The sequence below is a fragment of the Podarcis tiliguerta genome, assembly GCF_965153285.1.
Source record: "Podarcis tiliguerta genome assembly, chromosome: 1".
Taxonomy (NCBI): Eukaryota; Metazoa; Chordata; class Lepidosauria; order Squamata; family Lacertidae; genus Podarcis; species Podarcis tiliguerta.
This window is the reverse complement of record NC_139534.1, coordinates 55,629,226-55,650,795: the sequence shown is the minus strand read 5'-3', so window position 1 is coordinate 55,650,795 and position 21,570 is coordinate 55,629,226. Positions and strand designations below refer to the sequence as shown.

Sequence of the window (21,570 nt, the reverse complement as noted above, 5' to 3'; positions counted from 1 at the left end):
TTTTGCTCCTATGGATGTCTTTGAGAGAAAGGGCAGGATAGAAATGTAAGAAATAATTAAATGCAAGTTGCAGAGCAATAGAAACTGAACTTCCAGTATTCTGAATTAAAAAATTTTTTTTTAAGGTGCTCTTTACTGGGACAGCTTGTGTGGTGCTGTTGTTTGTGTGTTTTATTGTGTTTACTTCCTGATTTGTGTTCTTTTAATCTGGAAGCTACTTTAAGTGCACATCAATGAGGAGTGAACTTCAAACACCAGCTTTCTCTGCTCTTGGGGCAGCTTACTGAATAAAGAATATAAAAAGTTAGCAGTTAAAATAAGCAAACAAATGCCTATATCGTTAAATTTGATAAATCTTGTGGTCGTAGCATCTCAGAGGTTCTATTTATTTTGCAAAACCTCAAATGTGCACAAGGTATGATTCGCAACATTTCCAATTGCTTTCATATTAAAAAAAAAACAAGAAATAAAACTCAGTGCCCGCTTCCTCTGCAAGAATAACCGCGCTCTGGCCCTTTAACAGGGCAACGCCTCCTTACGCAGGGGAGGGAAAAAAGCAGCGTCCTCCTCCTCATAGCGGGACCGGGAATAGAACGGGACTCCCTGCACGCATGCGCGCCTCAGTGATCTACGCAAGAGGAAACCTGTGTGGTGGACTTCATGGGACTACGTCAAGACGCAGGGCACGCATCAGGGGGCGGGGTCCCGGAGCTGGAGAAGGATCCGCGCGGAGCCTCCCAGGCGCTGCGTGGGGCGTGGGGGGGCAGGGAGCCTCCGCGCCCCGCGAACCATGTTCCGCTACCAGGTGAGGAAACGCTTTGTCGGGGTGTGGGCGCTGCCGGGCCTCCCTCCCTCGCTCGGGCGGAAGCGCCCAGGGCCACCCTTGCCGTGACCTTTGACCCGTATTTGGAACTCTCGGCTCTCTTCTCTCCCCCCTCCCCCAAGCTGTCCGGCGCCGCGTGCTGGAAGAGAAGGACCGCTCTAGGAGTCTGTGGACAATGACCCAGGAGGACCCCTGTCCGTGAACCCGGTGGAGGCTGGTCTAGTCTGTTGGGGGTGGGGAGCAGCCCCTTCCCGTTCCCTCAGCTCAAGGGGGAGGGTCTCCCAGTTGGGTGCCGTGTTAGGATGTGCGAAGGGGACTGGCATCCTTTCCCCAACTCTTTAGCCTATGCCCTAAACAAGCGAATAACTAGCTGCTTTCATGTGGGGTGGCCTTTGGGGAAGAGTCTACTCTGAGGTGCTGATTTGTGTTTTCGGTTCCTGAGGGCCCTTTCCATGCCAGAGACATGGGAGGGGGTCAGTCATCTGCAACATAGGTGGAGTTTGTGTATGGAGCACCCACAAATCCATTGCTATTCTGGGAATCCCTTAGGAAAGTCATGTGGGAGGAATGTACCAGGTGAATGTGGAATGACTTGCCACCCTGAAACATTGGGGTTTGAACTATAGAAGGAAATTCAGGGATGCAACGGGGTTGAAGGATGACGCTTGCAACAGAGGTTCTCATCTCTGTGTGCAAAACTATATTGTATTAAGGAATAATATATGTAACTGATTGGCTTTTGGACATGTGCTTTGGGGGATTTAACAAATTGGGCTGGCACATATTATCTATTCAGTAAGATATTCTTGCAAAGTTACAGGAGTTCTCCTTTGTCTGCAAAAACTGACAAAGGAGGCTAAAACAGCAGAAACTGAGAAATCTTGCATATTTTCTGTGCAGTGTTTACATTTGGATTCTGCTCGTAGATAGAACGTGTGATAGAGCTGTTGATAGGAACTGAAGAATACTGTGTTCTGAGAAACAGATCACGGTGAGACTTTTAGGATAGAGTAGTGTGAAAAATGTCATGTAATTTAGTGTACAGGCATACTGGATTGCATTGAGGCAGTAGCCTGCAGCATTCATTTAGAGGACTGTGTTCTGTGATTCAGGCATGTCTGTTCCACGTCCTTTTTAAAGTATGCTAGGTTCTTTTCTATGGGGAACTTAATAGACTGGAGCTCCTTCTCCATCTTTCCTACAGTGTTAACTCCTCCCATGACAAAATCTGAAGTAGTTAAGCAAGGAGTAAGGAACCTTTTTCAGCCTGAGGGCCTCATTCTCTCATGACAAACCTTTTGGGGGCTGCATGCCAGTGATGGGCAGGGCAAGAATTGAAAGCAGGCGGGACAACAGATGTGATTCTTTATCCTTTGTACAGTGGGACAGGAGGGGAGAGTGCCCTTGTGCCTGAATCCTGCTTGCTGGTTTCCTACAAACATCTGGTTGGACAATGTGAGAACAGGTTGCTGGATTAGATGAGCCATTGGCCTAATCCAGCAGGCTCTTCTTGTGTTACATTTAAGTGGCTTAAGCAGCAGTTTAACACCCCTGGGATAGTCGCTTAAGAGTGCAGAGTCAAGGTACCAAACTTGGGATAGTTACCCCCTTAATCTTCTTTTAGTACTTTGTCTTGCGGCAAAGATGGTAAAAGCACAGCTCCTTTCTTTTCAGGGTTGTTCTGAACTGCAGGTCCAAAGGAGGACTAAAAAATGCTTGAGTGATCAGTTCTATTGCTTTATTAAAGAAAGGTGTAGACTTTGAGCAAATCAGCCTGCCTGGTCTTCCAGCCTTTACAGACACAGGACAGACACTGCAGCAAAGAGATGGCTTGTCCACACCCAAGCAAACATTCGTATGTTCTTTATACACAAAGCAGCAGACATCACTCTGGCCAGGACTCCCCATCATTCCACCTGACTAGATGATGGCATAGGTGGCAAATACCCAAATCTTACAGATAGTTCTCCTTTCTGGGCTTGGAGCCCAGCCCCCCAAGCCCCCCCCCCCCCAGATAAGGATAACATAAAATTAAGCCAATTAGCTTAAATCAAATTAAGTGAATATAAACATATGAGCTCATCGCTAAAACAACTGCAGGTATCAATTAATTGTGGGGTTATCTTGACTACCAGGATGGTGTTTGCAGAGCTTCAGGAATAGTTCACTTTTGATTCAAAACAAGGGTCTAGCAATTCCAATTTACACAAGTGATTGAAAGCTTGAAATTAGGTGGCTGAGTTTAATTCTTTTAAGTTTGTCAACATGAAATGCAAGAGTATCATCTTGTGTATGGTACAAGAAAGTGACTAGAAATAAAATGAAAAGAAGCTCCTAGCTTGCGTGGACACTGGGAGCATTGGATAGGCATTCTTTTTCACATTCTGAATACCATGCAGGAATCAAGGGAACTGTTCTTGTTTTATTACTGTGCAGAAAAGGCCTTTTCCACATGCTCTTGTGTGTGGAAGAACTGCTTAGTTGTTACTCGTTTGCATAAATCCACATTTGAGGTTTCACTACTGTTTGACAGTTGTCTCATTTTTAAATCGGACTATGGGGAAAATTAGATTTCTTCCATATTCTCTTAACTTATCACCACTAAATGGACACACCACTACTGTCCACCCTCCTCCGTTATTCTGTGAGTTTTTATGTGATTTAATGGCTGTTGGCTACACAAGGTATAACAGTCAAAAAGCTCTCCAGACTTTTCCGAGAGTCTTAAGCGGGAAGCTGCATTTAAAAAAATAAAAATAAATAAAGCATACTTTCATTTCTCAGTCTCTTTTGCTGATGCAAGTGAAACTGATAGTTTCTTTTTTGGCCAGAAAAAGTAAATTGCACTTCCTATCTTACTGTTTTCCCTCACTTCCAAGCAGACTCTGCTGTTTTGGCAACAGACCATTGCTCTTCCAACCCAGTAACCTTTGGAGACAGGATATAGACTGGTATAGAGCAACAAGGGGCTTGAACAAGGCTGATAGAATTGTAGTTACTGTGCATTAAGCCCAAATGTATTAGTATGCTCTGGTAGGTAATGGGTTGCCATGCAGATCCGTTGACCAGTCAAATATTGGTCCCTATGGTAAAGATATTTAAAACCAGGAATGCTGCTGTCTGGGTGGCATCTTATCTCTACAATGGCTTTTTAAAAGTTCACTTCGCTTTCTGTTTTAATTTCATTCTTGCAAGATCATTCTTGAAAAACAAAAACAAAAAAACTGTGCTGGTTTCAAAGTTCTGGATAAAAGTCAGAGAAGATCTATTATCTAATATTGGGCATATTTTACATATTCCTGATAATGTATAATCATTTATGTGTTACAAAACTCTCTAATGTATTTCATGTGTTTACGAGGTTTAAAAGGCTATTTCATCCTTTCACCATGGCTCTGTTTGCACATAACATTAAGTCATAGATAAAAGCAAAGCAATGGTTCACCATGAATGAACAGTGTGCTGCTGCATGCTGCTCAGTCATGATCACTTTGCTCTACCCTGCTTGGAGCTGAGAAACTGATCAGGGAGGTGATGGCTTTGTGCTGCATTCAAGCCGGCAGTTGTGGTTTGTTCTTCGTAACAAACTATGAGCAGTAAGCCAAAAACAAAACTTGGCTTCATCTCATGGATTGTTTGAAAAGAAACAAATCATGAGTCCTGCTTTGCACCTCCTGCTAAGTCAGTTCCATGTTCTTGTCTCTTGGCAGCATAACTGAGCAGCATCCATTAGCATACTTGCCCATTTGCAGTAAGCTGAGTTGAGTGTTTCAGACTATGTGTGGCTTGCTGTGATGTGTGAACCAGGTCATAAACAGTTAACTATTTTGTTCTTGTAATTAAGCATCAAATCTGTTTAAAGTGTTCCATTTCCTTTTCTAATAAATTTAGTACTCTGAAGATATTTTACCATTACTTGACAATATTTAAATGAATATTTGACTGGTGAGTTGACCAAATATGTTTTGCCTCTTTCAAATGCTTAATCCTGGAGGAATGCTTATTTGGATAGACATTTTCTTTTCTTGTCCTGGATTTTCATACACATTGGCTTATTTTGCCAGAGGATCTGTCTGTAAAAAAGTAAACCATGTGAAATGATTCTTCATTCAGAAAAAACTCTTGGCTGGTTTCTGTTCCTCTTCCTATTACTTTTGTTTTTTGCTCAGTGCAGATACTTTGTTTAGTTTCTTTCTGTATCCGACACAATTCAGGTCATATTGTTTTACCCAACTAGAGAGCAAAGTCTGGTTTGTGCTTTGAAAGGTGCTCCAGTCCAAATTTAGCTTGAACTGACTCATGAGTAAAACCACTCCCTGGATGAAATTCTTTCTGGCATGCCAGAAAGGAAGTGAGAGCATGAGAATACCAAAACTATGCAATCGTTTGCACAAGGTGTGTTACCCTTCTTGTTACAGGGAAGATCAATGTGGAAAGCATGGTATACTCAGTCTTCGGTCTTTGAGCCACTTAACTCTGCAGTTTTAAAGCAGAGTAAATGATGGTGGGTGCAGCCTCTTGTAGGATAGCACAATGGCTTCAAACATTCACATAGTTCTCTGAAAATACAGGTAGTGAACTATGAGTGTGCTGCAGCCTACACTACTTATCTGCTTGTTCCAAACAGGAATAGAAAGACACTTGAGTTTTGCACACAGCTCAAGACCAGGTGTCCCCCACATGTCAACAGCCCTCTTTGCCTTTTTGAATCTCATAACACCTACAGAACTTAATATTCATAATAAGGAGTTGGTGTAGCAATATTACAACACGGGAAGGAGTGGGAGGAAATCACTGTTGAAGAGTTAAGTTGCTGTGGGGGTAGTAAAATTAAAAGTGGTGAGTTTTGGTATGATCTGGCACAAGTTGATCTTTTTGAGAGGCTTTTTGCCATAACAGTGCTGCACCGTAGCATTTGAAGCTGCAAATGGATGAGTACTTAATTTTGCCTCGTAACATAGGAAGTGGCTTTCAGAAAGCTGCAGGCTGTGATGGTTTGTGTGGGGATGTTGTCTTCTCTCGTGGGGATTTTGTGCCTAGTTAATTCAGAATTGGTGCTTTGGTGGTGGGTGGAAGGGATATTGGTTGCATATGTCTTGGAAGGATGAAGATGGGGATCCATCTACTGAAATTATGACTCATGCCTGGGGAGGAGGGGGAAGAATTTGTGGGGAAATGCTTTGGAATACTACAAGAGGATGTTGAGATGCCTTTCTAGTTCTTGAAATCAATGCTGTGGGTTTCTTTTCTGTTAAGTCCCTTGAGGACTGCCCTCTGGATGAGGATGAAGAAGGCTTACATAACTTGGCTGAGGAAGATGAAGATATCGACCAGTTTAATGATGACACATTTGGAGCTGGTGCAGTTGGTGAGTTTGTCTAACAAGTGTACCCTGCCTTTTCATTCATATGCCAGAGGCTATTTTATATATACTTCTTTTAATATAATATCCTAACTGTGCTGAAACATCCTTATTTCTTCCAAAGTTGCATTGCTGACATTTGGGCTGCTTGTTAAATCCCTTTGATCTTCCAATCTTTTGCCCCTGGAGTTGTAGGCAGATGCTGCTGCAGCTGTAGAACAAGGAGGGAGTGATATGGCAAGAATGGCAGGATCTTAAAGAAATATATCCCGTGAACCGCCCTGTGACCTGCAGGTGTAGGGCGGTATACAAATTTTAGTATAAAAATAAAACAACAACAGCAGTAGTAATAATAATAAATATCCTTCCTGTCATTCCTTTGCAGATGATGACTGGCAAGAAGCTCATGAAAGGTTGGCAGAGCTGGAAGAGAAGCCTGCACCAGGAGGAGAGCAAGTGGATCCGGGAGTTGCCGATGAGATGGACCTGCTGGGGGACCACGAAGAGAACCTGGCAGAGAGGCTCAGCAAGATGGTGATTGACAATGAGTTGGAAGATCCAGCCATCATGCAGGCTGTGCAAACTCGGCCTCCTGTCCAGGTGTGCAGCAAGTGATAGTGGGGTTACATAGTGGTGGGGAAAGAGCAATCTCATCTCTTTGGTAGGTTGCATAGGTCCATGTGACTTTTAATCCCTGTGTTCCCTTCTTTCCAGCAACAAGGTGGGCTCAACTCGAGCATCTGGGATGGGCCTTCGGTTCTCAGGCGCATCAGGGGACCGCTTCTTAATCAGGTGCAGTGCTTTGTTTCATCTAAAGAGAATCTTGGTTTTTCCATAAAGATGATTGTCTTCTTCCTGCCTCTCGCCCCCCCCCCCCGGCTTCCATTATCTAATGTTTACTCTGGTGCATTGTACAGAAGATAATGACACTGTCTTTGCATGGGAGACTTGCAGACTTAAGTTCAATAGCCTACGTTTTGCCTGTGTCTCTTCCCCAACTTATAAATATTAAAAGTAAGTTGCTGGTGTGTTCTCCCCTTCTGCGCAGGAGGTCCCCTCTGTGTCAGTGCTGGAATATGCCCTACCACAAAGACCACCGCAGGCCCGAGAAGAGGAGCAGGACCTTTCGGAGCGGGCGCTGCCCAGGCGGTCATCCTCGCCAGTTATTGGCAGCCCTCCTGTCCGTGCTGTTCCTATTGGGACGCCACCTAAGCAGCCCACCATGCCCAACTTTAACCAGCAGGTATTGCTTCTTCCTTCTGGAATTGAGGGGTTGTGGATCTGGAATGGAGGGTTCAGTGAAGAACAGAATGAAAACAAAAGGCACTCTGCTGATTTGTGTAGCACAGAGGTTGCCACAGAGGTCTCAGTTTAGCATCTGCAAAGACTAATGCTATTTTCCACCTGCTCCCTTGTCCCCTTGGAATGCTTGCTTACTTGCCCTTTTGCTGCTCTAGATGTCAAACTCTCCCATGATAGAAGCTTGTCTTCCATCTGCCTGTCTCTGACAAAATGGGAAAACAGCATTAATTAAATATCTGAAACTTTTCATAAAAATGTAACATAGATGCCCTTTCAAGGATGTGACTTTCTCTCCAGTGGCGTTTTGAGTGTTCAGTGAAATGTGGGTCTAATCTGCTATTGAAAGAAGTGCTCTTGTTTGCTTTTGTCATTCTTTCAAATGCAATGAAGGTGATTGCTAGAAGCATGATATCTTCTAGGATGCAGCCTGGTACCTGGAGTTGAAGGAAGCATTTGGTGGTGAGGTTTAATCTCAACTCTACTGATTTGCTTATTTTGCTTTCATTTTTCTTCTCTTTCAATAGATCCTATGCCCAAAGCCTGTTCACATTAGAGTCCCCATTCAGCAGCGTTACCCAAGCCCCTTCAGTGAGAGAATGTCTCCAAACCAGCTCTGCAATATGACGGTAGTTCTGACTGAGCAAATCTCTGTGTTGGCTTGTGGTTTAACAACTGTTCTTGCCCTTAACTCTCCCCCAACATTCCTCGCTATTTAAAAATGTTCATGGAGGCCTTTACTCATCAGTGTAACCTTCAGTCTCTCTTCTGTATTGCTTTGTTCTGAAATAAACCCCCTTCTGGCCTTGAACACATTCAGAATCCCTAGGGGGCAACACAGAGCCTGTCAACTACAGGAGATTCCCAGTGCACTTTTGTGTGTTTGTAAGGTTTACTTGACCTTCAGTTTGGCTTTTGGTATAATTGTTCATTGTTAGACAAGAAAGCCTAAAACAAAAAAGCCTAGAAGGAAAAAGAGCTCAAATCTCCTGTCTTCTGTTTAATTTTCATGACACCCAATTTCATGTATTAAGATTCTTGGGTTTTGCCCTTGAAAGGACAGCACATACAACAGTTTAAATTTAGTGCTCCTGCTCCTTAGTGGTCTGGTGTGCCCTTTTAATCATAAAGCAATTTAGCAGTATTGCAGCTTGTAATATACTTCAGAGGAGATCCTCAGTATGGCTCTCCAGTGTTGAGATGTGATGATGATACTGTTTGCCTAATGCTAGAATGAATTATTTTGTCTTGTCCTGTATGATAGGAATGACCAGTTATTTAAACGCCTCGTCTTGCTTGTTTCATACACTCTAGCTTCTGCACTGCTCCTGCCTTCTGTTTTCTGTCATCTCAGTAATATGCAGAAGGGGGAACATAGGAATGTTCATGTTGTGTCAGACTGTTTCTACAGTCGGTGTGCTCTATTTTCCTTTTTCCAGAACTCCTCCCTCCTGGGCCACCCATTCCCTCCCAATGTTACTCCTGTTCTCACCCACCTTCAAAGAGCACAGCTGCTAGGAGGAGCGCAGGTAAGCATCTGACTACTGTCTTGCTCTCCTTTGCATTTTTGTGGTTGCATCCTCTACAGCGGGGGTGGGGGATCCTCCAGATGTTGCCGGACTCAAACTCTTAACAGCCCTAGCCAGCATGATCAATCCTCAGGGATGATGGGAGTTGGAGTTCAGCAACATCTGGAGGGCCACAGGGTCCTCACTCCTGCCCTATGGGCTTTTGCTCTACTATGCAAATTCTTCCTCCGTATACCTGCTTCTTGTGTTTGCTTCATTTGCCAGATCATATATTCAGGGAACAGAGGAGCCATCAGCAATGTTGCATTGCTATGCTTCTCTCTCTTGCATACCCTAGCAGATAAAGTTCTTGCAGTGATGATGCTGTTTTCTCCTGCCTCTCCCTACAGGCAGGGAGGCTGTCTCCCAGCCAGTTTGCACGTGTCTCTGGACTTGTCAGCAACCCTCTTGCGTCCATGAACCCCAAACTACTCCAGGGCCGAGTTGGGCAGATGATACCTCCAGCTAGTGGATTTCGTGCCTACTTTGGGGCACCGCCTGCCCCTTCATCGCAACACCATTCCCCGTGTCCTGGAGCCCACCTGCAGAATTTAAGGTATCCCATTTGCTCCACCTTTCTTCCAGTAAGACAGCTAAGCTGAATTGTGTGTGGGTTCTCCATTGCCCTTTCCTGAGAGAACTTTATTCCCTAGGCCTCAGCCGCAGATGTTCCGGCCAGATACAACCCACCTTCACCCACAGCACCGGCGACTCTTGCACCAGAGGCAGCAGCAGAACAGGAAGTGAGTGTTGAGTGCGTCTGTGTGCTTCTGCTGGTGGAGGGAGGGAAAGCTTAAATACCTTCCCAGCACAAGAAGCAAAGTTCTGCCAAGGTTGTGTATACCTGGTGTCAAGGAAAAGCTATTTCTGCGTCTGATGTAACCTGTATATAAATATATATCAAGTGCCTCTGCAGTATGTTTGCCGCAAAAAATCTACATAAAATGAATAATAATAATTTGGTGGGCATCCAACTCATTCCTGTTCATTGGAGCCCTCATTTTCCACTGATTCTACAGAAGTGGATTCCCTGCACCGACAGAAGGTTGGGCTTGATGGCCTTCTAACACACCTTTCACTCTGATTCTGTGAAGGACTTGGAGATTATCCTGGACTTCCGAATGGAGCTGGAGTGGCAAAAAGAAGTAGGAAAATGAATGATTAATTCAGGCAGTTCATAATCTTAACAAAATTAATTGCCTCAAGTGGAATATGGCTGCTAGTATTGATGGAAGGGAATTTAGACAGTTCATGGGTCTGTATTGATAGCAATGGACGCGGGTGGCACTGTGGGTTAAAGCCTCAGGCCTAGGGCTTGCCGATCGAAAGGTCGGCGGTTCGAATCCCCGCGGCTGGGTGCGCTCCCGTTGCTCGGTCCCAGCACCTGCCAACCTAGCAGTTCGAAAGCGCTCCTGGCTGCAAGTAGATAAATAGGGACCGCTTACTAGCGGGAAGGTAAACGGCGTTTCCGTGTGCGGCTCTGGCTCGCCAGAGCAGTGATGTCACGCTGGCCACGTGACCCGGAAGTGTCTTCGGACAGCGCTGGCCCCCGGCCTCTTGAGTGAGATGGGCGCACAACCCTAGAGTCTGTCAAGACTGGCCCATACGGGCAGGGGTACCTTTACCTTTACCTTTATTGATAGCAATACAGCCAAAATGGCTGGAAATTGAACCTCCATACGTTGGGGGCAGTGTATCTCCAGGGTGGAGGTGCAGAGACCAAAAAGGGATACCTATCGCCACTAAGCTCTTTTGGAACATCTGGTTAGCCACTGGAAGCAAACTCAACAGATGTTTAGCTTTACTTTGCAAGACAATTCTTAGGATGATAAGCCTCAGTATCCTATGCAGCTAACTCCCTATCTATTGCTTTTCTATTTTTTTAAGCCTTCACCAAAATCTGCTTGTGTGTATTGGCTTTCTCTCTGTAACCAGGATGAGAATTTTGTTTTTTAAAGAGGGCTATTGTCAGTTTTTCTGATGTCTTTGGCACAGTGATCATACCCCTGAGTACTGTGCCTCTCTGTGGAGGTATTTCTCAACATCCTGTGGTTATTCTGGTCACCCCTTCAATGAATATCCTGCAAGTAACTTCATGGCCTATCACAAAACAGAGCAAACTGGTGACTGGGGTGAAATTTGCTTATTCAGAAGAAACTTAGCCTCTCTTTTACCTGCTCTTAAGTTTGGAAGCTCAGCGCCATGAACTTCCATGCTGGATTGACCCCAGGTTGTTTCTTGGGACATGTGAAAAAACAGCTGAAGGAATTTGCTTGAGTGCATCTGTTCTTCTCAGAATTGTCTTGTGCCAAGAGACTTCGTATAAATCCCAGACCGCTGTCCTGGAGCACTTGCATGCTGTGTCCTACTGTATACAGTGGTACCTTGGTTCTCGAACTTAATCCATTCTGGGAGTCTGTTCGACTCCTGAAACCATTCAAAAACCAAGGCACGGCTTCTGATTGACAGCAGGAGCTTCCTGCCCTCAAGCAGAAGCCGCGTTGGACATTCGGCTTCCAAAAAACATTGGCAAACTGGAACACTTACTTCCAGGTTTGCAGTGTTTGGGAGCCAATGTGTTCAGCAAATGAACCGTTTGGGAAGCAAGGTTCCACTGTAATTGGTCTGTAGTTTTCCTGACTTTTGTGGCACCCCTTTCAGTCAGCACCGGAGCCTAAATGGGTCAGCAGGGGACAGAGGGAGCCACCGGAATAGCCACCAGGAGCAGATCAGGAAGGACCCTTACGCCAATCTCATGCTGCAGCGGGAAAAGGACTGGGTGTCCAAGATCCAGATGATGCAACTGCAAAGCACTGATCCATACCTGGATGACTTCTACTATCAGGTTGGTGCTTCATGGAGGCCCATTGCAGCACTCTGCTTCTTGTCTTGCTGGGGACAGGTTTCCAGTCTTGGGTTGAAGGGTTCTGTGCCTCTAGGTTTCTAACCAGCTTTCTCTTCCTTTAGAACTATTTTCAGAAGCTGGAAAAACTATCTGCAGCTGAGGAAATGCATGGTGATGGTCCCAAAAAAGAGCGCACCAAACTAATCACCCCACAAGTTGCCAAGTTAGAGCATGCCTACAAGCCAGGTAAGTACCCTTGTGCACCAAGCACTGATCTGAGTGCATGTAGCAGGAGGAGGAACTAGAATCCAGGTGTGGAAGGGTGGACTGTGCTACTTCAGCCTTGCATGGGGTGGGGTGGGCAAAGAATGCCTTCAAATAGAAAAATAGCACATGGGGAAATGTGTTCCTTGTGCTAAGCTTCTATTCACGTGGTGTCTTTAATATGGAGGAGCATTAGAAACATACTCCCCTCCCTCCCGCTACTTGTTGGGAGTGATTTAACCTGTTCTGCTCCCTCAGGATTCTACCATCTCATTCTGCTGCATATGAAAACTTCACCCTATATACCATTCCAGGGCTGGGGAGTAAAGGAAGGCAAGCTTAGACACAACAAGGAACAGGTTGCCTTGTAGGCCTGCATGTATTTGAGCCCAAAATATAGCCTCATTTCCTAGATGGTTGATTAGGAAGGCACAGTTTGGTTGATGGAGCGAAAATGTAATTGGGAAGGGATGGGAACATTAGAATTTTGTGTAGCAATAGCAAAATGTTAGGGCAGGTAGGTTCGCTCATGCAATTTCACCTGCATTGCCTTTTCTTTATGCTTGCAGTGCAGTTTGAAGGCTCACTGGGGAAGCTCACAGTCTCCAGTGTGAATAACCCCCGCAAGATGATTGATGCTGTTGTGACGTTACGAGGGGAAGAAGATGTAAGTTTCTCTGGCTAGGATTACTTGGGCTCCCTCCATAGATAGTGTAATGCTATGGGTTTGTCATCTTTCTTCTCAAATATGGGTTCTTGCTGTTGTCAAACCTTGCTCCTGCTGAGGTTGCAGAGGGGAACTTTCCTGTTCAGTGGGAACTTTTCTTAGCATGTCTTGCACTCTTCCTTAGGAGACAAAGGAGAAGCAGGTTCGAGATAAAAGGCGTCAGACTCTCTTCACTATTGAGAAGGTAAGTGAGACTTTGGTGCATTCTCCCTGGAAAGCGGGAATCATCCAGTACAAGGTTAAAGGGGAGCTACTAACTCAGCCCTTAGTGGTTAAACTGGTGGCAGTGCAGTTTAACCATGATGGGTTATGCCATCTTGGATTTAGAATAGAGAGGCTACTGTTGAAATCACTTGTACATCCTTTTAGTGGTTTAGCCATGATTACTGCTTCTATTTGCTGTCTCAGTTCCCTACTTAGTATAGTTTCCTTTTAAATGAAGAACTTTCTGACACTGAGTTGGAATAGACTCCTTCAGAAGGTGGTGGACTCTCCTTCCTTGGAGTTTTTTAAGTGAGGTTGGATGGCCATCCGTCTGGGATGCTTTGGTTGAGCTTCCTGCATTGCGGAGGGTTGGACTAGATGGCCCTCGGGGTCCCTTCCAACTTACAATTCTATCATTCTAATTATCTGGCTTGGCCTGCAGCAGTCTAGTCTAAAGCTTTGGGGGAAGGTGGGGGGTGGCACAGCCTATCCATTTGGCAGTGTTATTCAGGCATTAGAACTGTAGTCATATAAGGAGTGGGTGGGATGTGGGTGGCGCTGTGGGTTAAACCACAAAGCCTAGAACTTGCCGATCAGAAGGTCGGCAGTTCGAATCCCCACGACGGGGTGAGCTCCCGTTGCTCGGTCCCTGCTCCTGCCAACCTAGCAGTTCGAAAGCACATCCAAGTGCAAGTAGATAAATCGGTACCGCTCCGGCGGGAAGGTAAACGGCGTTTCCATGCGCTGCTCTGGTTCGCCAGAAGCGGCTTAGTCATGCTGGCCACATGACCTGGAAGCTGTACACCGGCTCCCTAGGCCAATAAAGCGAGATGAGCGCCGCAACCCCAGAGTCAGTCACAACTGGACCTTTACCTTTTACCATATAATGAGTGACATATGGCATTGAGTTGAGATGCATGTCTAAAGCCCATTTCTTGATTACTAGACATACAGCCTCCTCCTGGATGTAGAAGACTATGAGAGGCGCTACCTTTTGAGCCTGGAGGGCGACAGGCTGGCTTTGATGGAGGAGAGGAAGCAGAAGATCTGTGACATGTATGACAACCTGAAGGGGAAAATGCCCAACCAGGAAAGGTAAGAGTAAGATTCTTGTACAATTCCAACAAGAAAATAGTTCCTCCCAATTTGACAGAGCAGATACTCAGGTGCACAAGCGGCCGTAGGGGGGAATTAGTGACAATTGGCCTCTCCCCTGATTCCACAGACGGGGGAGCATCACATGAACACAACTCTGCTAAGCGGGATGCCCCACTAGCAGAAGCCTAGATAGACAGGATTATGTGTTTCCTTACTGATATTGGCAATATTGGGGCTCATGGAATAAGCACTGCAAGAATAAAAGTTTCAAAAACTAGTTGGTACAGATTTGCTTCTGGAGGGAAATGGGATGGCAAACCATACTTGACAAACTGTTTCCAAGGTATTAGGGCAGCCTATTTGGTAATAAGCTTATTGTCATTCCCCGCTTCCTCACCTAGGCTTCTTGTTTTAGCAGCCTGCTGGCCTGTGGTGGGGACACAACTGTAGCCTCCTCCATAATTACTGCTCACTTCTAGGTTGTGAAGTGGATGTTCCCCCTTAGAGTGCCATTCCTGGCCCGGGGAGCCCCCTAGTTGCCAACCCAATATGATTTTAAAGCTGTTTAGACTCAAAATAATTATTTGACCTTAATGAGGTTACTGCTCCCAATGAAATGGTCTCTGCTTTTCCAAAGACTTTCTTGGTGTTTGGAAGAACTCTGCATAGGTAGCTGGATGCTGTACCTTCATGAAGAATGTTGTGACTGTGAGCAAGGCTGTGACTTTCAAAGCTACCCCAGCTCTGCATGCCACTTAGGAAGTTCGGTGAGGGAGAAGACTCACATGCTCTGGCGCCACCTAACAATGATTTGTGTGCTCTTTTCTGGCAGGCTGTGTGATGATGCTTTTGTGCAGATCATGTGTATTCGGAAAGGAAAACGTCTGGTTGCCCGGATCCTACCTTTCTTGTCCACTGAGCAAGCCGCTGATATACTTATGGCCACAGCCAGGAACTTGCCATTCCTAATTAAGAAGGATGCTCAGGATGAGGTAAACACTGCTGAAGAGAGGCCACTAAGGAGTTGTCTTGAGTGTTACAGGAATGGAAGGGTTCACCTGCATAACTAATGCCTTCTCTTACTAGAGTAAGAGGAAAATACAATAGTCCTGTTTGGGTGTGTTAGGATTAGTCTTTTTTGGAATTGACAAGGGTATTTCAACAAAATAACTAAAGTTACAGTCCTGTGCATACTTACCTGGGTGTAAGCCCCATTGGACTTTGCAAGACTTAAACATAGGAATCCTCTATAAACCATGACAGCCATGGTTTTACAGACAACCTGAAGGGGGAAATGCCCAACACCTGTTCCAGCTCCTGTTGGCAGTCTCCCTTGATAATCTGGAGAGGCCGAAGCCACAAATAGAGCACATCTCTTCTTCCAGTCGTCCCATCTCCTTCCTAGTCTTTTAAAGTGAGGTGTTAACTAGCATTTGTAAGAAAGCTTATAAGATGTTTAAGTACCAGAGGCATAAACCTGAGAATGTACTGTGTTTATCAAGACAAAGGCTGATAAAAGTTCAAGAAACCAGTTAGAAAGTGACTTTCTTGAAAGGGTAGGAAAATGAAGATGCAGAGTCTGTTTCTCCCACTTTAAACTTCTATTTATCCATTATAGCCCACTGTTTGAGGAGCTTCCTCCAGAAAGCAGCTTAGTTTCCAATAAAAACCATTTCCACCTGATAATAAAATATAAAAAGTACGAGATACAATACAATGAACAATAAACCAGCATTTTAAAACAAAAACAAACTCAGTGCTATAGCAATGCTATGCACAGCACTCAGCATAAAGGAGTTTTACTGCAATATATTAATGATTAGACTCAGAAATTAGGATGTCAGTCTCTGGTGTGGAATATGCTTGTCCTGTGACAAAAGCATGGCATTTTAAAAAACCTTTTCCTCAGGTGCTACCCTGCCTCTTGAGGCCCTTCTCCCTTGTTCTCTATCATCTTCCGCTGGGAACTGTCGCCAGCATCCTGCAGCAGCTAATGAACCTACCTCAGAGCACGACGACGACGACAGCATCGGCCAACCTGCACCTCACAAATGTGCTCCAGAACAAGGTTTCTTCTCTTTACTCCACTTTTATCAGTGCTTAGTGTACTACTAGACTTTTTTATGGCTAGGCATTGCTTCAGGATAGAGGAGGTGTTAATGATGCGGCTTTAAAGGCACAGCTGCTTACAAAGATTTGCTAGGATGCAAGGAGTGCCCTTGCTCCCTCACCTGAATGAAGCTCTGGAGTCACTATCTTGTTCCTAGGCAGCTGTTCTCACATCTCTTGATTTTTGATATCAGTTACTTTTCTTTTGCCCTGTCTCTTCTGTGCAGCTGACGATTTTACGTTTTTTTAAAAAATCAGATTGGCCCTTTTAATTCTAAATGGAAATCTAGTCATTCTTTAAAGTAAGATGGACTTAACTGGGGAATAACTTTTTACTGGAGGGTGTACACAGGGTTGCAGCATTAATTTTCCTTTCTGTTCTCTCTCTCTCTTCCCCCTCCACTTAAGTTTGGCCTCTCTTTGCTGTACTTGGTCTTGAGCCGTGGGGAGGAACTGCAGAGTTCAGATTCTACTACAGAGCTCTTGCAAGACAACCAGTGGTGAGTCTGAGCAGCCCGGCATTTGCCGTGTCTACTTTTCAAATGTATTTCTTCAAAAATAAAATATTTTGAGTTCGACTTTCAGACGAATGCAGCTAATCCACAACAGTAGGTGAAGACTAGTTTGCATAGTTTCTGGTACATGCTGGTAGCACCTGAGAAGCAAGTTACTTAGCTCTAGAGGTTTGCACAATTCCCCCCTTGATTCTATACTGTTACAATTGCCATTGCTGTACTGCATGTGGGGTGGAGTGCGGAGACATTTTATTGCTCATCTGTTTATTGCCTTCTTTCAGTGCACATTTTGTCTTTGCCACCATTCTGGCTGTGTTTGCTTGGTAAAGGAAAAGCACTCTGTATATACTCAAACACTCAAAGCAGGTTCTTTAGCTGATAAGTTGCTTTGAAGTTTGCACAGAGATGGCTCACCATGTGCTTAAGAGCCTGTCAAATTATACCTAGGAGTAGGGCAGCAAGCTTGAAACTCTGTTGATCTTGTACTGTACAACTTAAGGACTAAGTATACTTGGACCTGTTCTCTTCATCTCGGCCATATACCATGTGAGTGGCATAGTTGTATTACATTTATGAACCTTCCTTGAGAAGGATCCCAAGGGGAAGGAACATTTTTATCTTAAAATTGCTGGGAAGAGTAGAAGGGGGAGGCAGAAAGCTGCAGCATCCTCTTCTGAAAGTCTAGCACTGTAACCACATATTGTAAATACCCACATTGGTAGGTTCAAGACCTCTCCTCCTCCTCCTCCTCCTCCTGTCTCATCCTTGCAAAAGATCAGCAGCTGGAATATTGATCATGGCTTTTTTAGTGTCTGCTAAAGCTGTCAAGGTTACTTCCTGATTATAATTGTAGCGCCAGAGGACTCTAAGCTGTCTTCCGTAAACTTGGATCACCGTATTCCTTTTTGCCCTTTCAGCCTCCTTTAATATCAAATGGAAAGAACTTTTCCAGAAATGGTCTCATGTTTGCATTTTCCTCACCAATTGGTAGTCAAATTTAAGTTGTGGCCAAAAACAAATGTTCTGAGAGCAGTGCCCCTGTTGAATTGATCAAGTTTGACTTTAGAACAGTGTCATGTGGTGTGAAGTACTGCCAATCTTGCTGTGTCCATCCTTATTTCCTAAAATATCTGTCAACATGGGGTAATTGTCTCTTATCTCCCAGTAGTAAATCCCATCTATTTACGGTAAAAAACATTTTACCTGCTCTACGTTGCAAATACAATTCTAGAGTGGGTTACAGATTAAATCCTATGATGTGGTAGGCATGTAAACTCAAGCGCCTCTCTTGACAAACCTCCACTTCCATGCCCTGCAAGCCATTCTTACAATGACCATTACTTCCTTGTCTCTGGCAGGACGGAACTGATGTTCATGGCAACCAGAGAGCTTCTCCGGATCCCTCAGGCAGCCTTGGCCAAGCCAGTGTCCACCCCCTCCAATCTCCTGTCTCTCTTCTCTCGCTATGTTGATCAGCAGAAACTAAATGTGCTAGAGACAAAGTTGCAGTAAGTATTATCATGTTATCCACACATTAATAGAAGTCAGGCGTGGAAATGGAGAACGGGAAGGAGAAATCGTGTCTCCAATATATATATAATTACAATTATATATATAAATATATTTAAAAATGGAGAAAAGTGGAGAAGATATTGCTGTGGCACTGATTCTCACACTCGCAATAGTTCCACAGTAGGGGCTAATCGTTGGAAGTGCACTAATAAGGACTGGCTGGAATGAGACTTCCGTGTCAGTTCCCCAACTGTTGTAGTAGTTTTTTGTAATATTTAAGTTTTGAGGAAGCTGTCTGGCACGGGTGGGGACTCTGTGGTTCTTCAGATGTTACTGGATTCCAACTCCTATCGGCTCCAGCCGGCATAGCCCAGGCTTTCTCAACTTTGGATGTTGCTGGGCTGTAACTCCCATCATTCCTAGCCAGAATGGTTAGTGATCAGGGATAATAGCAATTGTAGTTCAAGAACATCTGGGGACGCAAGGTTGAGAAAAGCTGGTATATAGCCAGTTGTCATGAATCATGAGAGGTGTATTCCAGCAGTACCTGGAGGTCCACAGGCTCTGCACCCCTTTTATATGGCTATGAAACAAAATTGAGCTGGGGGGAAAAGGAATCTGGCTGCAGTAGCTAGAAAGGGTACACATTCTTGACAGTTCTTACTTTTTTCCGTTTCAGGTTAATTCAAGGAATACGATAGAAGGCCTCAAACTGCTACCACGCTGGTCTCCATCACTGCTGCCACCTCCAGAGTATTTTAGTGGGTGAAGAGGAGGCAGTGCCTTCTCAGAATAAATCCTTGTGGGATTGTGTCTCTGGTCCAGCACAGAAGATTGCTCTCTTGCTCTGAGCTTGGCTGGGGATGTGCTTACCTTCTCCGCCCCTCATTGCTAGTTTGCAGTTCTGCATGTCCTTGCTGCATTGAATCACCCCAAGCCGCCCCCCCCCTTTCCCTCAGCACTTTCACAATGGCTTTCCCTCCCTACACAGACCGCTTGCTCCTCAGCGCACTACTGATGGACTAGCAAGGAAAGTAGTTCCGCTTTCCTGTCTCCTGTCACTAAGAACACCGGCCTGGGTAGGAGGAAGAGAATAGTCCACATTTAGTGTGGAAATGGAGAGACCTGTTGGTGTCTCCTTTGTTGGGAGTGTTTTTAAATGATGGGAAGTCCCTCTGATTGGCCCACTGGTGACTCTGTCTCCCCACCTCTTCCAGTGCCACATGCCTCATAATGGCGTCACCCAGTCCTGCAAACTGATCCGCCTTTTCTGAACCTTGTGATGAAGCAATGTCATCTTTGCACATTTGTCTAGTCTTCCTGAGACTCACTTTCTACCTGAGCTTTTTGTCTCTGACCTTCACCTTGCTTCAAGCTCCAGCTGGCCAAGATCCCTTGTAGAGTAACCAATAAGGTACCAGGAATGAATTTTCCTGAAACAGATTAATCTTAGTGAGTTTCAATATCATACACTGCTAGGTCCTGCTGTTTTCTTGCTCCTTTTTTTGGAATGTGGTGAGGTGTTTTTTTTTTTTTTAATTCTTTCTTTGCTTTTAAAAACAATTTGCACATGTAGGTATTCTACAACCAGTAAACGCCTGTTACTAACTGGCTGCCTCTCCACAGTATTCTCCTTACACCTCCCTTAAATCCAGATTTCTAACTTACTTTCTCACACCTTCCTTTTTCCTACAGCCTTTCAACCTTTCTTAATCCTTTTCCTCTACTCTTTCCTCCTCTCCGTAAACACGATCAAGTGGTCCATTATTATTATTATTATTGTGCTTTTACTTTTTGGTTTGGTTATGATTAATGAAATTTCTAAATTTACATTTTTATAGGGTATTGTAAATAAAAAAAAATTCTATACTTGTGGGGAGTGTGCATAGTGTTCTGTGTATGGATTTTGCTTTTCTATAAACTAGGGGGCTGTCTCATTCAGACCCAAACAGCAGGTGTTTCCGTATGGGCTGCTGAAGCTTGACAAATCTAATATAGTAGTAAAGTGTGAATAAAGGCTCTAAGAAAGAAATAAACATTTTGCATGAATCAGTTAAGTACATTGGCTTAGGTGGTACTACCCCACATCAGTTCTCTTCATTTTTCCTCATTGCCATGGAATGGCTTGTTGGCAGGGATTAAAGCACACCTTGGCCCAGGAATTTGTCATATCCCTTGGAGCTGCACTTCAGAGTTTTATCCATTGCCATATCCACTATGCTTAATTGTACTCAGGTACAGTGGTACCTTGGGTTACAGATGCTTCAGGTTACTTCTGGGTCTCGGTGCTCGCACATGCACAGAAGCACTAAATCGGGCTTTGCACATGCGCTGAATCGCAACCCGTGTGGGTGCAGACGTGGCACTGTGGGTTGCCAACATGCCTCCCGCACGGATCACATTTGCAACCCGAGGTTCCACTGTACAGCTGTCTGTGTCAGGGCTGGGGAGCCTTTGCCCCCTCCAGATGTTGCTGAACTACAACTCCCAACAGCCTTGGCAAGCATGGCCGATGGCCAGGGACAATGAGCTGTAGTTTAACATCTGGAGAACCAGAGGTTTTTTTCAGCCAGAGCTCAGCTCTAGTATCTCTCAGGTGGGTGCCACTGCCATTCTAAAAGAACAAGGGAGAAGTTCATGGTGAGCTCCAGCACCTCTTTTGCTAGAAAAGTAGCACTGTGGAGAGCCAAATGTTCCCTATCCCTGGTCTATGTAAAGGTTTTTTTTTCTGTTGAGGGCTGCATTCCCTTGAGAGAAATCTGAGAGCCAGGGTGGTCAGAATACACTTTCTCTCTCTCCCCCCCCCCCCTCTCCTGTACCATCCTCTTCTGCTTTCAGGATTTTCCTTTTGCCACCTGCATGAAATTAGGCCTTGCTCTAAGACTAGTTATATGTAGACAATGCTAGCTTTTCATATTGCCCCATTAGTGTTTTTCAGTTTGTGTTCTTGGCTACCTTTAACAAAAAACAAACGAGCTATCTTAACATTTCTTGAGCTCCTTCTAAATGTTACATTGCTAGGTTAGGATTAAGATACTGCCATTTTACTGTGAGGGGCAACAGTTACCTAAGCTTAAGGGAAATCAGCCCCTTTCCACATCATGTTAGCCAGCTCTTGCAGCAAAGAGCAAATGAGATTGCCATTTAAGATTAACAAGGTTGGATTTAAAATGGTTTTTCTTGTAAGAAATTCAGGTGCAGATTTATTAACAGTGGCAGGGCAACAATGGCCGTAAGAAAAATA

General features: G+C 44.7%; 1 protein-coding gene across 2 annotated transcripts; it reads left to right on the top strand.

The window, feature by feature from the left end:
* The first annotated feature begins 578 nt into the window (after positions 1 to 578).
* On the top strand, positions 579 to 20,199 carry PATL1 (PAT1 homolog 1, processing body mRNA decay factor). Of its 2 annotated transcripts, XM_083416186.1 has the most exons (19): positions 579 to 805; positions 6,080 to 6,191; positions 6,571 to 6,785; positions 6,900 to 6,977; positions 7,234 to 7,428; positions 8,012 to 8,113; positions 8,924 to 9,013; positions 9,403 to 9,608; positions 9,706 to 9,795; positions 11,714 to 11,897; positions 12,020 to 12,143; positions 12,731 to 12,828; positions 13,013 to 13,072; positions 14,039 to 14,187; positions 15,023 to 15,182; positions 16,100 to 16,258; positions 16,708 to 16,799; positions 18,173 to 18,322; positions 19,006 to 20,199. In XM_083416186.1, exons 1-19 carry the CDS (start codon positions 791 to 793, stop codon positions 19,025 to 19,027), a joined length of 2,301 nt encoding a protein of 766 aa, XP_083272312.1. In that variant the 5' UTR covers positions 579 to 790; the 3' UTR covers positions 19,028 to 20,199. The 2 variants fall into 2 exon arrangements, with proteins under 2 accessions (XP_083272312.1, XP_083272313.1); XM_083416187.1 differs by lacking the exon at positions 8,924 to 9,013 and having other exon boundaries at positions 623 to 805.
* The last annotated feature ends 1,371 nt before the right edge of the window (positions 20,200 to 21,570 follow it).